This window comes from Gadus chalcogrammus, chromosome 5, assembly GCF_026213295.1.
Source record: "Gadus chalcogrammus isolate NIFS_2021 chromosome 5, NIFS_Gcha_1.0, whole genome shotgun sequence".
In the NCBI taxonomy this organism is placed as follows: Eukaryota; Metazoa; Chordata; class Actinopteri; order Gadiformes; family Gadidae; genus Gadus; species Gadus chalcogrammus.
This window is the reverse complement of record NC_079416.1, coordinates 413,735-427,612: the sequence shown is the minus strand read 5'-3', so window position 1 is coordinate 427,612 and position 13,878 is coordinate 413,735. Positions and strand designations below refer to the sequence as shown.

At 41.9% G+C, this 13,878-nt stretch overlaps 2 protein-coding genes and 5 non-coding genes across 9 annotated transcripts; 6 read left to right on the top strand and 1 right to left on the bottom strand.

Moving 5' to 3' along the window:
- The first annotated feature begins 211 nt into the window (after positions 1–211).
- On the top strand, positions 212–284 carry trnar-acg (transfer RNA arginine (anticodon ACG)). Its single transcript has one exon. It is a non-coding gene; the product is annotated as a tRNA-Arg (tRNA).
- Positions 285–2,505: 2,221 nt separating this feature from the next.
- On the top strand, positions 2,506–2,578 carry trnar-acg (transfer RNA arginine (anticodon ACG)). Its single transcript has one exon. It is a non-coding gene; the product is annotated as a tRNA-Arg (tRNA).
- A 1,065-nt stretch (positions 2,579–3,643) lies between these two features.
- trnar-acg (transfer RNA arginine (anticodon ACG)) lies at positions 3,644–3,716 on the top strand. The gene has a single exon. It is a non-coding gene; the product is annotated as a tRNA-Arg (tRNA).
- Positions 3,717–5,234: 1,518 nt separating this feature from the next.
- LOC130383240 (putative nuclease HARBI1) lies at positions 5,235–8,751 on the top strand. 3 transcript variants are annotated; one of them, XM_056591345.1, is made up of 3 exons: positions 5,235–6,460; positions 6,591–6,857; positions 7,181–8,751. In XM_056591345.1, the coding sequence occupies exons 1-3, from the start codon at positions 5,599–5,601 to the stop codon at positions 7,303–7,305; spliced, it is 1,254 nt and encodes a 417-aa protein (XP_056447320.1). In that variant the 5' UTR covers positions 5,235–5,598; the 3' UTR covers positions 7,306–8,751. The 3 variants fall into 3 exon arrangements, with proteins under 3 accessions (XP_056447320.1, XP_056447318.1, XP_056447319.1); XM_056591343.1 differs by having other exon boundaries at positions 6,591–6,950; XM_056591344.1 differs by having other exon boundaries at positions 6,591–8,751.
- Positions 7,404–9,964, bottom strand: LOC130383241 (LIM domain-binding protein 3-like). The gene is made up of 2 exons (XM_056591346.1): positions 9,453–9,964; positions 7,404–9,154 (listed from the first exon to the last, which is right to left on the bottom strand). The coding sequence occupies exons 1-2, from the start codon at positions 9,765–9,767 to the stop codon at positions 8,429–8,431; spliced, it is 1,041 nt and encodes a 346-aa protein (XP_056447321.1). The 5' UTR covers positions 9,768–9,964; the 3' UTR covers positions 7,404–8,428.
- Positions 9,965–10,336: 372 nt separating this feature from the next.
- Positions 10,337–10,409, top strand: trnar-acg (transfer RNA arginine (anticodon ACG)). Its single transcript has one exon. It is a non-coding gene; the product is annotated as a tRNA-Arg (tRNA).
- Positions 10,410–11,487: 1,078 nt separating this feature from the next.
- Positions 11,488–11,560, top strand: trnar-acg (transfer RNA arginine (anticodon ACG)). Its single transcript has one exon. It is a non-coding gene; the product is annotated as a tRNA-Arg (tRNA).
- Positions 11,561–13,878: the final 2,318 nt, after the last annotated feature.

Here is a 13,878-nt window from a genome sequence, read left to right as displayed (position 1 = left end):
GAAGTACAAAAGCCACGAAAGAAATTAGCTTTTCTTTTATTCTAAAAGAAAAGCTAATTTCCCCAACAAGATTGAATGCGCCATATTCATACCTAGCTATGGTCAGCCATTTGACTTTTACAATGAGAAAAATGGGCTTGGAATGAGAATTTTAAAACAAACGTCCTTTCTTATTGGAAGTATTTTAACGAAGGTCTGTACTTAAACAGGTGGGCTAGTGGTGCAATGGATAACGCGTCTGACTACGGATCAGAAGATTCTAGGTTCGACTCCTGGCTAGCTCGAAACATTATAAAATGCCGATAAACTTATGCTGGGTTATTATTCCAAAGAATAACATGCGCCACACCAAATGGCTCTCAGGGTAGACATTTGAGTTTCACAATGAACAATAGAGGTAGGAACAAGGAATTGTATGGGGTGATATCATTCTATTTCACTTTTTCCTTTGCTTTAGACTTTTATATGACGTTTGTAGACGTGTTAGAAGTCTGCTAAGCGAGAAGAATCTAAGTCCGTGCCATCAGGAGCATTCGTTCTCACCGAGTACGAATACTCAGTGGAAGGAGTTGAAGTACAAAAGCCATGAAAGAAATTAGCTTTTCTTTTGTTCTAAAAGAAAAGCTAATTTCCCCAACAAGATTGAATGCGCCATATTCATACCTAGCTATGGTCAGCCATTTGACTTTCACAATGAGAAAAATGGGCTTGGAAAGAGAATTGTAAAGCAAGCGTCCTTTCTTATTGGACGAAGTTTAATGAAGGTCTGTGTAGTAATTGTTGGGTTAGTGGCGCAATGGATAATGGGTCTGACTACGGCTCCGAAGATTCCTGGTTCGACTCAAGGTTAGCTTGAAAGATATTAAAATGCCTAAAAACTTATACTGGGTAATCATTCCAAAGAATAACATGCACCACACCAAATTGCTCTCAGGGTAGACATTTCAGTTTCACAATGAACAATAGAGGTAGGAACAAGGAATTTTATGGGTTGATATCATTCTATTTCACTTTTTCCTTTGCTTAAGACTTTTATATGACGTTTGTAGACGGGTTAGAAGTCTGCTAAGCGTGAAGAATCTAAGTCCGAGCCATCGGGAGTATTCGTTCTCACCGAGTACGAATACTCAGTGGAAGGAGCTGAAGTACAAAAGCCATGAAAGAAATTAGCATTTCTTTTGTTCTAAAAGAAAAGCTAATTTCCCCAACAATATTGACTGCGCCATATTCATACCTAGCTATGGTCAGCCATTTGACTTTTACAATGAGAAAAATGGGCTTGGAATGAGAATTCTAAAGCAAGCGTCCTTTCTTATTGGACGAATTTTAATGAAGCTCTGTGTTGTAACAGTTGGGCTAGTGGTGCAATGGATAACGCGTCTCACTACGGATCAGTAGATTCCAGGTTCGACTCCTGGCTAGCTTGAAAGATTTTAAAATGCCAAAAAATGTATGCTGGGTAATTATTCCAAAGAATAAAATGCACCACACCAAATTGCTCTCAGGGTAGACATTTGAGTTTCACAATGAACAATAGAGGTAGGAACAAGGAATTGTATGGGGTGATATCATTCTATTTCACTTTTTCCTTTGCTTCAGACTTTTATGTGACGTTTGTAGACGTGTTAGAAGTCTGCTAAGCGAGAAGAATCTAAGTCAGTGCCATCGGGAGTATTCGTTCTCACCGAGTCCGAATACTCAGTGGAAGGAGCTGAAGTACAAAAGCCACGAAAGAAATTAGCTTTTCTTTTGTTCTAAAAGAAAAGCTAATTTCCCCAACAAGATTGAATGCGCCATATTCATACCTAGCTATGGTCTGCCATTTGACTTTCACAATGAGAAAAATGGGCTTGGAATGAGAATTTTAATGCAAGCGTCCGTTCTTATTGGACGAATTTTAATGAAGGTCTGTGTTGTAATAGTTGGGTTAGTGGCGCAATGGATAACGTGTCTGACTACGGATCAGAAGTTTCCAGGTTCGACTCCAGGCTAGCTTGAAAGATTTTAAAATGCCTAAAAACTTATACTGGGTAATTATTCCAAAGAATAACATGCACCACACCAAATTGCTCTCAGGGTAGACATTTGAGTTTCACAATGAACAATAGAGGTAAGAACAAGGAATTTTATGGGTTGATATCATTCTATTTCACTTTTTCCTTTGCTTAAGACTTTTATATGACGTTTGTAGACGGGTTAGAAGTCTGCTAAGCGAGATGAATCTAAGTCCGAGCCATCGGGAGTATTCGTTCTCACCGAGTACTAATACTCAGTGGAAGGAGCTGAAGTGCAGAAGCCACAAAAGCCACGAAAGAAATTAGCTTTTCTTTTATTCTAAAAGAAAAGCTAATTTCCCCAACAAGATTGAATGCGCCATATTTACACCTAGCTATGGTCAGCCATTTGACTTTCACAATGAGAAAAATGGGCTTGGAATGAGAATTTTAAAACAAGCGTCCTTTCTTATTGGACGTATTTTAACGAAGGTCTGTACTTAATACAGTTGGGTTAGTGGCGCAATGGATAACGCGTCTGTCTACGGATCAGAAGATTCCAGGTTCGACTCCTGGCTAGCTCGAAACAATATAAAATGCGGAAAAACTTATGCTGGGTTATTATTCCAAAGAATAACATGCGCCACACCAAATTGCTCTCAGGGTAGCCATTTGAGTTCAACAATGAACAATAGAGGTAGGAACAAGGAATTGTATGGTGTGATATCATTCTATTTCACTTTTTCCTTTGCTTTAGACTTTTATATGACGTTTGTAGACGTGTTAGAAGTCTGCTATGCGAGAAGAATCTAAGTCCGAGCCATCGGGAGTATTCGTTCTCACCGAGTACGAATACTCAGTGGAAGGAGCTGAAGTGCAGAAGCCACGAAAGAAATTAGCTTTTCTTTTGTTCTAAAACAAAAGCTCATTTCCCCAACAAGATTGAATGCGCCATATTCACACCTAGCTATGGTCAGCCATTTGACTTTCACAATGAGAAAAATGGGCTTGGAATGAGAATTTTAAAACAAGCGTCCTTTCTTATTGGAAGTATTTTAACGAAGGTCTGTACTTAAACAGGTGGGCTAGTGGCGCAATGGATAACTCGTCTATGGATCAGAAGATTCTAGGTTCGACTCCTGGCTAGCTCGAAACATTATAAAATGCCTAAAAACTTATACTGGGTAATCATTCCAAAGAATAACATGCAGCACACCAAATTGCTCTCAGGGTAGACATTTCAGTTTCACAATGAACAATAGAGGTAGGAACAAGGAATTTTATGGGTTGATATCATTCTATTTCACTTTTTCCTTTGCTTAAGACTTTTATATGACGTTTGTAGACGGGTTAGAAGTCTGCTAAGCGTGAAGAATCTAAGTCCGAGCCATCGGGAGTATTCGTTCTCACCGAGTACGAATACTCAGTGGAAGGAGCTGAAGTACAAAAGCCATGAAAGAAATTAGCATTTCTTTTGTTCTAAAAGAAAAGCTAATTTCCCCAACAATATTGACTGCGCCATATTCATACCTAGCTATGGTCAGTCATTTGACTTTTACAATGAGAAAAATGGGCTTGGAATGAGAATTCTAAAGCAAGCTTCCTTTCTTATTGTACGAATTTTAATGAAGGTCTGTATTGTAACAGTTGGGCTAGTGGCGCAATGGATAACGCGTCTGACTACGGATCAGTAGATTCCAGGTTCGACTCCTGGCTAGCTTGAAAGACTTTAAAATGCCTAAAAATGTATGCTGGGTAATTATTCCAAAGAATAACATGCACCACACCAAATTGCTCTCAGGGTAGACATTTGAGTTTCACAATGAACAAGAGAGGTAGGAACAAGGAATTGTATGGGGTGCTATCATTCTATTTCACTTTTTCCTTTGCTTCAGACTTTTATGTGACGTTTGTAGACGTGTTAGAAGTCTGCTAAGCGAGAAGAATCTAAGTCAGTGCCATCGGGAGTATTCGTTCTCACCGAGTCCGAATACTCAGTGGAAGGAGCTGAAGTACAAAAGCCACGAAAGAAATTAGCTTTTCTTTTGTTCTAAAAGAAAAGCTAATTTCCCCAACAAGATTGAATGCGCCATATTCATACCTAGCTATGGTCTGCCATTTGACTTTCACAATGAGAAAAATGGGCTTGGAATGAGAATTTTAATGCAAGCGTCCGTTCTTATTGGACAAATTTTAATGAAGGTCTGTGTTGAAACAGTTGGGTTAGTGGCGCAATGGATAACGTGTCTGACTACGGATCAGAAGTTTCCAGGTTCGACTCCAGGCTAGCTTGAAAGATTTTAAAATGCCTAAAAACTTATACTGGGTAATTATTCCAAAGAATAACATGCACCACACCAAATTGCTCTCAGGGTAGACATTTGAGTTTCACAATGAACAATAGAGGTAAGAACAAGGAATTTTATGGGTTGATATCATTCTATTTCACTTTTTCCTTTGCTTAAGACTTTTATATGACGTTTGTAGACGGGTTAGAAGTCTGCTAAGCGAGATGAATCTAAGTCCGAGCCATCGGGAGTATTCGTTCTCACCGAGTACTAATACTCAGTGGAAGGAGCTGAAGTGCAGAAGCCACAAAAGCCACGAAAGAAATTAGCTTTTCTTTTATTCTAAAAGAAAAGCTCATTTCCCCAACAAGATTGAATGCGCCATATTCACACCTAGCTATGGTCAGCCATTTGACTTTCACAATGAGAAAAATGGGCTTGGAATGAGAATTTTAAAACAAGCGTCCTTTCTTATTGGACGTATTTTAATGAAGGTCTATACTTATACAGTTGGGTTAGTGGGGCAATGGATAACGCGTCTGTCTACGGATCAGAAGTTTCCAGGTTCGACTCCTGGCTAGCTCGAAACAATATAAAATGCGGAAAAACTTATGCTGGGTTATTATTCCAAAGAATAACATGCGCCACACCAAATTGCTCTCAGGGTAGCCATTTGAGTTTCACAATGAACAATAGAGGTAGGAACAAGGAATTGTATGGGGTGATATCATTCTATTTCACTTTTTCCTTTGCTTTAGACTTTTATATGACGTTTGTAGACGTGTTAGAAGTCTGCTATGCGAGAAGAATCTTAAGGCGGCTACATGCTTCAGCGTTGGTGTTACGTTGTTGCGTAAAATTTACTCAAAGCAATTCATGCTCCCTTTTAGGTTGCGCTTGTTGCGCGTGTTGCCAAGCAATTCACCGCCAGAACAGTAGGTGGAGTAATATGTGGAGTAAAGTTTTTCGTTGAAGACGACCTCGAGAATGACGTCTTTGTTTGTGGGAGTCGTTGGTTTGTTTATGTGCCAGATCGTGTTCTCCCCATACACAGTGAATGATGGCAACAGACAGAGGAACAGGGGTGATGAAGTTGTTGATCATTGGGGTTGTATAAATGTGCATATCTCTCTACATTTTAAAACGACATAATGTGTTGCCAGCAAAGTTCTTCACCTCACGTTAATGCTTTTGTATATGAGCCTGCCGGGTTCCATTCTATCAAAGTGAAGCCTATATGGTGTATTTGTGTGTGGGCGTCCTCGTCGGCTGTATATAAACCGCCTCCCAGTCATGTTCTACACATTCAGTGAACTATGGCAGAGCGGTCAATCCTATCACAAGGACAGTTGAGGGCGTTGGAGGTGCTACTCATTGAGGAGCAGCTTCTTATCCTGAGGCACCAGCAGAAGAGAAGACGGAGGCGGAGGTGGTCTGTACGGCCACTAAATCAACCAAGACCAATGACGGGTGAATATCGTATTCTTGTCCAACCTATGAGGGCTATCGATGAAGAGCACCATTTTAAGTACTTTCGTATGTCGGCTGGCCGATTCGATGAGCTGCTTCGTCGTGTGCAGCCGCACATACAACATCAGGGCACACACAGCGCTCCAATCGATGTCGCCCAGAGACTGGCTGTGGCGATACGAATTTTAGCCTCGGGTGGAACACAACAGGCTGTAGCTGACAGCTATAAACTGGGATCCAGCACAGTGTGCCTCATTCTATCCGAGGTCTGCCAGGCTTTGTGGAAAGCGCTGCAGCCAGACTACCTGCCCGTTCCTTCGACCAACCAGTGGGCATCAATAGCAGCGGATTTTTGGAAACTATGGAACTTCCCGAACTGCGTTGGGAGCCTCGACGGCAAACACGTGAATCTCAAGGCACCACCTCATGCCGGGAGTGATTATTTTAACTATAAAGGTAATCACTCCTTCGTGCTGATGGCAATTTGCGATGCCAGATATCGCTTTACAATGGTGGACATCGGAGCCTATGGACGGGAAAGCGACGGCGGCGTTTTCAAAGAGAGCAGTTTTGGAAAAATGCTGTTCAAGCACAACTTGAACCTGCCTCCATCAGCTTTCCTTCCCGGGACCACGACCAAAGCCCCACACTTTATTGTCGCTGATGCTGCTTTCCCCTTGCATAACAACATCCAGCGTCCATATCCAGGTATGTCGCAAATCATAATAATGAATTCCATAGCACGTTGCATACATATTTGGCAAAGCGTCTGTGATTGTGGTGCACGATGTTTCGTTATGTTCTATTCAGTAACACTGTATCTTTGTTGTATTATCAGGGCATTTAAGCGGAGAGCAGCGCATTTTTAACTACAGACTCTCCAGAGCCAGGAGGGTCATAGAAAATGCGTTTGGAATCCTGGCTGCACGGTGGAGGATTCTCGGGAGGTCAATTGAGTTCCATCCAGAGAAGGCTGTGGATGTGGTGAAGGCATGCGTTGTCCTTCACAACTACCTGGTCGACACAGATGAGGCTAACGACCCTGTCAGCCGCTACATTCCTCCCAATTTCATTGATGCACCCGCAGGAGGCTCCCAACAGCCTGGTGAGTGGCGCAGAGTGGTGGGTGGTGATTCCAATCTCCAAGCAGTCCATCCATCACAGATGACTAGGAGCCGTGCCACCAGAGCTGCTGCAGGTGTGCGAGCTGCATTGGCAGAGTTCTTTATGGGACCAGGAGCGGTGTCATGGCAGAATGACATAGTGACACGTGGCACACTTGGCCCCCAGATGACCTAGAAGTGTTGATCCGTTCTGCTGATATAATAATTCCATACTCTTTCAAAAGCCTATTTGCTGTTGGGTTTGTTTTAGTTTCGCATTAGTTTTGTTTCATTGTGTTTGATTCTTGTCTGTTTTACTTTGCAGAGGTCTGTGGTGGTGGCGGTGTCCCTTTTCTTCCTGTGTGCTGTGCTTCCCTGGGATTTGTGTTTGTGTGTGTGATTATCACTTACCCGGGTGATTTATATTATTTGGACCCTTCCCTTCGCTAGTGTGGTAGAAATTAGTGAGTATATTCTATGGTAAACCATGATTATTAATAGGCTTAATATGGTAGAAATTAGTGAGTATATTCTATGGTAAACCATGATTATTAATAGGCTTAATATGGTAGAAATTAGTGAGTATATTCTATGGTAAACCATGATTATTAATAGGCTTAATATTTTTAATGGTGGAAACCACAAGATGCTTGCAGAGTCTGGGTTCAGAGCAGATGGTGGTAAACAGAAATGTCCTAGGAACTGCGGGGTCAAGTCATGTTGACCTCAGCCTGTCAGCCTTGGGTCATCTTGGCTAACGAGGTCAATCCATGCTGACCTCAGACCAGGGCGTGGTTGATAACATGCTGAGACAAATTGACTGGACGGAAACCCCATTGGAACAAAGGGAACCTCCATTGTAACAAAGAAATTATTGTATGTGGGTATGTGCATAAAGAGGAGCCGGAGTCTATGTTCGAGAGTGACTCTGCAGACCCACTCAGGCTGTTGTCGTTGTTGTTTTTCTTCACGATAAAGTCTTTTTCAATTCTTGTTCCGGACCCCTCGAATTCTTTTACACTCTCTCTTAAATTAGTTTAAGTGTTTTAAATCTCGATTAATCTCCGACACTAGTCACCCCATTCACATCAGCCTCCGCTTTAATAGTTTATTGTGTGCTTATTCCATTGGATTAATTAAATAAAATATATATTGTTAAAACTGAACCACGTCTCCTGCCATTAGAGTCAAAGACTGTCACGTGGCACACTTCGCCCCCAGATGACCTTACCTAGAAGTGTTAATAAATCCTCTTTCAAAAGGCTGTTTGCTGTAACATGTCTTTGCTTTCCATACAAACAAGGTACGGCAAAGGCAAAGAATGTATAACGGCTTTAGAGCTGCTGTGGGTGTGAGACGAAGAAGAACAGTTAGTACAAATTATGAATAATAAAAATACAATGAGCAAAATCCAAACAAGAGAACAAAAGTATAAGAACAGTGCTGTACAAAATTCACAATAACTATAAATAATAAAATAGACATGCAAAATCCAAACAATAGAAGAGAACAAAAAAAGAGTGCAGAACAAAACACAAACCAATTATGAATAAAAAAAATATTTACATAGTGCTTAGGGGCATTCTCTTAAGTTTTCAACGCCCTGTGCCGAAATCAAACATTGCAAAATCCTCATCATTAAAGGGTGCCTACTCTCCTGTAATGCAGTCCTCGCCAGGTCCCCCACAACCTGGCCAAATCTTGCATACTCATCAGGGGCAACCATGCTCTCAAGTGACAGCACAGTCTGCCTCCGCTCCTCCAAATCTGCCACCCTTTCACTCATGAAGTCATCCAGCTGCCCCCTTCTTTTCCTCTTCCTTCCTGTGTGGGAAGGAGGAGATGGTGACATCATGGAGGCTGAAGGGGTGGATGGGCTGAATGCTGGCAAATTGGGCCGGGGAAGAGCTGTTGCCTCAAAGAAGGCCTCTGGCGAGGATGGCTCAAGGGAGGCTTCCGATGAGGACGAGGTGGATGGCTGGAGGGAGGCTGCCTGTGATGAGATGGATGGCTGGAGGGAGGCTGCCTGTGATGAGATGGATGGCTGGAGGGAGGCTGCCTGTGATGAGATGGATGGCTGGAGGGAGGCTGCCTGTGATGAGATGGATGGCTGGAGGGAGGCTGCCTGTGATGAGATGGATGGCTGGAGGGAGGCTGCCTGTGATGAGATGGATGGCTGGAGGGAGGCTGCCTGTGATGAGATGGATGGCTGGAGGGAGGCTGCCTGTGATGAGATGGATGGCTGGAAGTTTGCAGGTGACGAGGTGGATGGCGATGACGCATTGCTGGCAGTTGAGGGCTGTTCATGATAATAGATAATAGGGATGCTCATGATAATAAAAGTATTAGTTGGTATACAATGGTAAAAGGACATAGCTACATAGTACAAATACTACATTCATACCATTAACACTGTGGGCACTTTGAGAACAGACAGTTGCTCTGTGTCCATGAATTTAGAGTCTATGACCTGACTAACGTTTGCTTTCAATAATTTGCAATATGTTGAAAGCATACTCCCAACTGAACTATCCCACCCTGATTACACTGCTAGCATACTAGCACGGCTGTCAAAACAACAAGACCTTCATACTTACCTTGTCGTAGTTTGAGCAGGTCGCCCGGTGTTTTATGTGCACCCCCAACCACGACAGCGATATAAACCAGGGAGAAACCCCCTTTCCCCCAGCATCGCCACTTCTGCTTTGCATCGCCTTCTTCTCTCGGACATATTTGTCCCGTATGCTTTTCCACTTGTTGACACACACTCCGACCGGCATGCCCATGTTGGATGCTATCTCATCCCACGAATTCGAGCACATCTGTGTGTCTTTGTAGCCATCCAGCGATGGGTTGTACAAGTGCTCGTATTGACGCACTGCCTCGCTCAAGAGCTCTTGCTGTCGATTCATCTTGATGTCGGAAATGGAAAATCGTCCTTGCCTTCTGGCTTTTAAAAATGGCGGTATGAAAACAGGAAATGTGATACTCCAGACAGGAAGTAGTAACCAGACCAGCAGACCAATCACAGCCTTGCAGGCTGCGCGGCTCGCGTAACAGCTTACGTAGAAAATGACGCAAGTCTAGAAAAATCGCCCGACGCACGCAAGAAGTGAGAAGTCGCGCAAGGGGGGCGCAAGGGCGCGCAAGGGCCTCTTGCGCTTGCGCTTACGCTTACGTAACCGAGCATAAACCAGCCTTAAGTCCGAGCCATCGGAAGTATTCGTTCTCACCGAGTACGAATACTCAGTGGAAGGAGCTGAAGTGCAGAAGCCACAAAAGCCACGAAAGAAATTAGCTTTTCTTTTGTTCTAAAAGAAAAGCTCATTTCCCCAACAAGATTGAATGCGCCATATTCACTCCTAGCTATGGTCAGCCATTTGACTTTCACAATGAGAAAAATGGGCTTGGAATGAGAATTTTAAAACAAACGTCCTTTCTTATTGGAAGTATTTTAACGAAGGTCTGTACTTAAACAGGTGGGCTAGTGGCGCAATGGATAACGCGTCTGACTACGGATCAGAAGATTCTAGGTTCGACTCCTGGCAAGCTCGAAACATTATAAAATGCCGATAAACTTATGCTGGGTTATTATTCCAAAGAATAACATGCGCCACACCAAATGGCTCTCAGGGTAGACATTTGAGTTTCACAATGAACAATAGAGGTAGGAACAAGGAATTGTATGGGGTGATATCATTCTATTTCACTTTTTCCTTTGCTTTAGACTTTTATATGACGTTTGTAGACGTGTTAGAAGTCTGCTAAGCGAGAAGAATCTAAGTCCGTGCCATCAGGAGCATTCGTTCTCACCGAGTACGAATACTCAGTGGAAGGAGTTGAAGTACAAAAGCCATGAAAGAAATTAGCTTTTCTTTTGTTCTAAAAGAAAAGCTAATTTCCCCAACAAGATTGAATGCGCCATATTCATACCTAGCTATGGTCAGCCATTTGACTTTCACAATGAGAAAAATGGGCTTGGAAAGAGAATTGTAAAGCAAGCGTCCTTTCTTATTGGACGAAGTTTAATGAAGGTCTGTGTAGTAATTGTTGGGTTAGTGGCGCAATGGATAATGGGTCTGACTACGGCTCAGAAGATTCCTGGTTCGACTCAAGGTTAGCTTGAAAGATTTTAAAATGCCTAAAAACTTATACTGGGTAATCATTCCAAAGAATAACATGCACCACATCAAATTGCTCTCAGGGTAGCCATTTGAGTTTCACAATGAACAATAGAGGTAGGAACAAGGAATTGTATGGGGTGATATCATTCTATTTCACTTTTTCCTTTGCTTTAGACTTTTATATGACGTTTGTAGACGTGTTAGAAGTCTGCTATGCGAGAAGAATCTAAGTCCGAGCCATCGGAAGTATTCGTTCTCACCGAGTACGAATACTCAGTGGAAGGAGCTGAAGTGCAGAAGCCACAAAAGCCACGAAAGAAATTAGCTTTTCTTTTGTTCTAAAAGAAAAGCTCATTTCCCCAACAAGATTGAATGCGCCATATTCACACCTAGCTATGGTCAGCCATTTGACTTTCACAATGAGAAAAATGGGCTTGGAATGAGAATTTTAAAACAAACGTCCTTTCTTATTGGAAGTATTTTAATGAAGGTCTGTACTTAAACAGGTGGGCTAGTGGCGCAATGGATAACGCGTCTGACTACGGATCAGAAGATTCCAGGTTCGACTCCTGGCTAGCTCGAAACATTATAAAATGCCGATAAACTTATGCTGGGTTATTATTCCAAAGAATAACATGCGCCACACCAAATGGCTCTCAGGGTAGACATTTGAGTTTCACAATGAACAATAGAGGTAGGAACAAGGAATTGTATGGGGTGATATCATTCTATTTCACTTTTTCCTTTGCTTTAGACTTTTATATGACGTTTGTAGACGTGTTAGAAGTCTGCTAAGCGAGAAGAATCTAAGTCCGTGCCATCAGGAGCATTCGTTCTCACCGAGTACGAATACTCAGTGGAAGGAGTTGAAGTACAAAAGCCATGAAAGAAATTAGCTTTTCTTTTGTTCTAAAAGAAAAGCTAATTTCCCCAACAAGATTGAATGCGCCATATTCATACCTAGCTATGGTCAGCCATTTGACTTTCACAATGAGAAAAATGGGCTTGGAAAGAGAATTGTAAAGCAAGCGTCCTTTCTTATTGGACGAAGTTTAATGAAGGTCTGTGTAGTAATTGTTGGGTTAGTGGCGCAATGGATAATGGGTCTGACTACGGCTCAGAAGATTCCTGGTTCGACTCAAGGTTAGCTTGAAAGATTTTAAAATGCCTAAAAACTTATACTGGGTAATCATTCCAAAGAATAACATGCACCACACCAAATTGCTCTCAGGGTAGACATTTCAGTTTCACAATGAACAATAGAGGTAGGAACAAGGAATTTTATGGGTTGATATCATTCTATTTCACTTTTTCCTTTGCTTAAGACTTTTATATGACGTTTGTAGACGGGTTAGAAGTCTGCTAAGCGTGAAGAATCTAAGTCCGAGCCATCGGGAGTATTCGTTCTCACCGAGTACGAATACTCAGTGGAAGGAGCTGAAGTACAAAAGCCATGAAAGAAATTAGCATTTCTTTTGTTCTAAAAGAAAAGCTAATTTCCCCAACAATATTGACTGCGCCATATTCATACCTAGCTATGGTCAGCCATTTGACTTTTACAATGAGAAAAATGGGCTTGGAATGAGAATTCTAAAGCAAGCGTCCTTTCTTATTGGACGAATTTTAATGAAGCTCTGTGTTGTAACAGTTGGGCTAGTGGCGCAATGGATAACGCGTCTCACTACGGATCAGTAGATTCCAGGTTCGACTCCTGGCTAGCTTGAAAGATTTTAAAATGCCAAAAAATGTATGCTGGGTAATTATTCCAAAGAATAACATTCACCACACCAAATTGCTCTCAGGGTAGACATTTGAGTTTCACAATGAACAATAGAGGTAGGAACAAGGAATTGTATGGGGTGATATCATTCTATTTCACTTTTTCCTTTGCTTCAGACTTTTATGTGACGTTTGTAGACGTGTTAGAAGTCTGCTAAGCGAGAAGAATCTAAGTCAGTGCCATCGGGAGTATTCGTTCTCACCGAGTCCGAATACTCAGTGGAAGGAGCTGAAGTACAAAAGCCACGAAAGAAATTAGCTTTTCTTTTGTTCTAAAAGAAAAGCTAATTTCCCCAACAAGATTGAATGCGCCATATTCATACCTAGCTATGGTCTGCCATTTGACTTTCACAATGAGAAAAATGGGCTTGGAATGAGAATTTTAATGCAAGCGTCCGTTCTTATTGGACAAATTTTAATGAAGGTCTGTGTTGAAACAGTTGGGTTAGTGGCGCAATGGATAACGCGTCTGACTACGGATCAGAAGTTTCCAGGTTCGACTCCAGGCTAGCTTGAAAGATTTTAAAATGCCTAAAAACTTATACTGGGTAATTATTCCAAAGAATAACATGCACCACACCAAATTGCTCTCAGGGTAGACATTTGAGTTTCACAATGAACAATAGAGGTAAGAACAAGGAATTTTATGGGTTGATATCATTCTATTTCACTTTTTCCTTTGCTTAAGACTTTTATATGACGTTTGTAGACGGGTTAGAAGTCTGCTAAGCGAGATGAATCTAAGTCCGAGCCATCGGGAGTATTCGTTCTCACCGAGTACTAATACTCAGTGGAAGGAGCTGAAGTGCAGAAGCCACAAAAGCCACGAAAGAAATTAGCTTTTCTTTTATTCTAAAAGAAAAGCTCATTTCCCCAACAAGATTTAATGCGCCATATTCACACCTAGCTATGGTCAGCCATTTGACTTTCACAATGAGAAAAATGGGCTTGGAATGAGAATTTTAAAACAAGCGTCCTTTCTTATTGGACGTATTTTAATGAAGGTCTAGACTTAAACAGTTGGGTTAGTGGCGCAATGGATAACGCGTCTGACTACGGATCAGAAGATTCCAGGTTCGACTCAAGGTTAGCTTGAAAGATTTTAAAATGCCTAAAAACT

Bases quoted from the DNA above. Each gene is read 5' to 3' on its own strand.
- LOC130383240 (XM_056591343.1), top strand. From the start codon at position 5,599: ATGGCAGAGCGGTCAATCCTATCACAAGGACAGTTGAGGGCGTTGGAG. The intron at 6,461-6,590 runs GTATGTCGCAAA...TTGTATTATCAG, and splicing joins CATCCAGCGTCCATATCCAG to GGCATTTAAGCGGAGAGCAG. The intron at 6,951-7,180 runs GTGTGCGAGCTG...TTTACTTTGCAG, and splicing joins TGCCACCAGAGCTGCTGCAG to AGGTCTGTGGTGGTGGCGGT.
- LOC130383241 (XM_056591346.1), bottom strand. From the start codon at position 9,767: ATGAATCGACAGCAAGAGCTCTTGAGCGAGGCAGTGCGTCAATACGAG. The intron at 9,155-9,452 runs GTAAGTATGAAG...TATCATGAACAG, and splicing joins CCTGCTCAAACTACGACAAG to CCCTCAACTGCCAGCAATGC.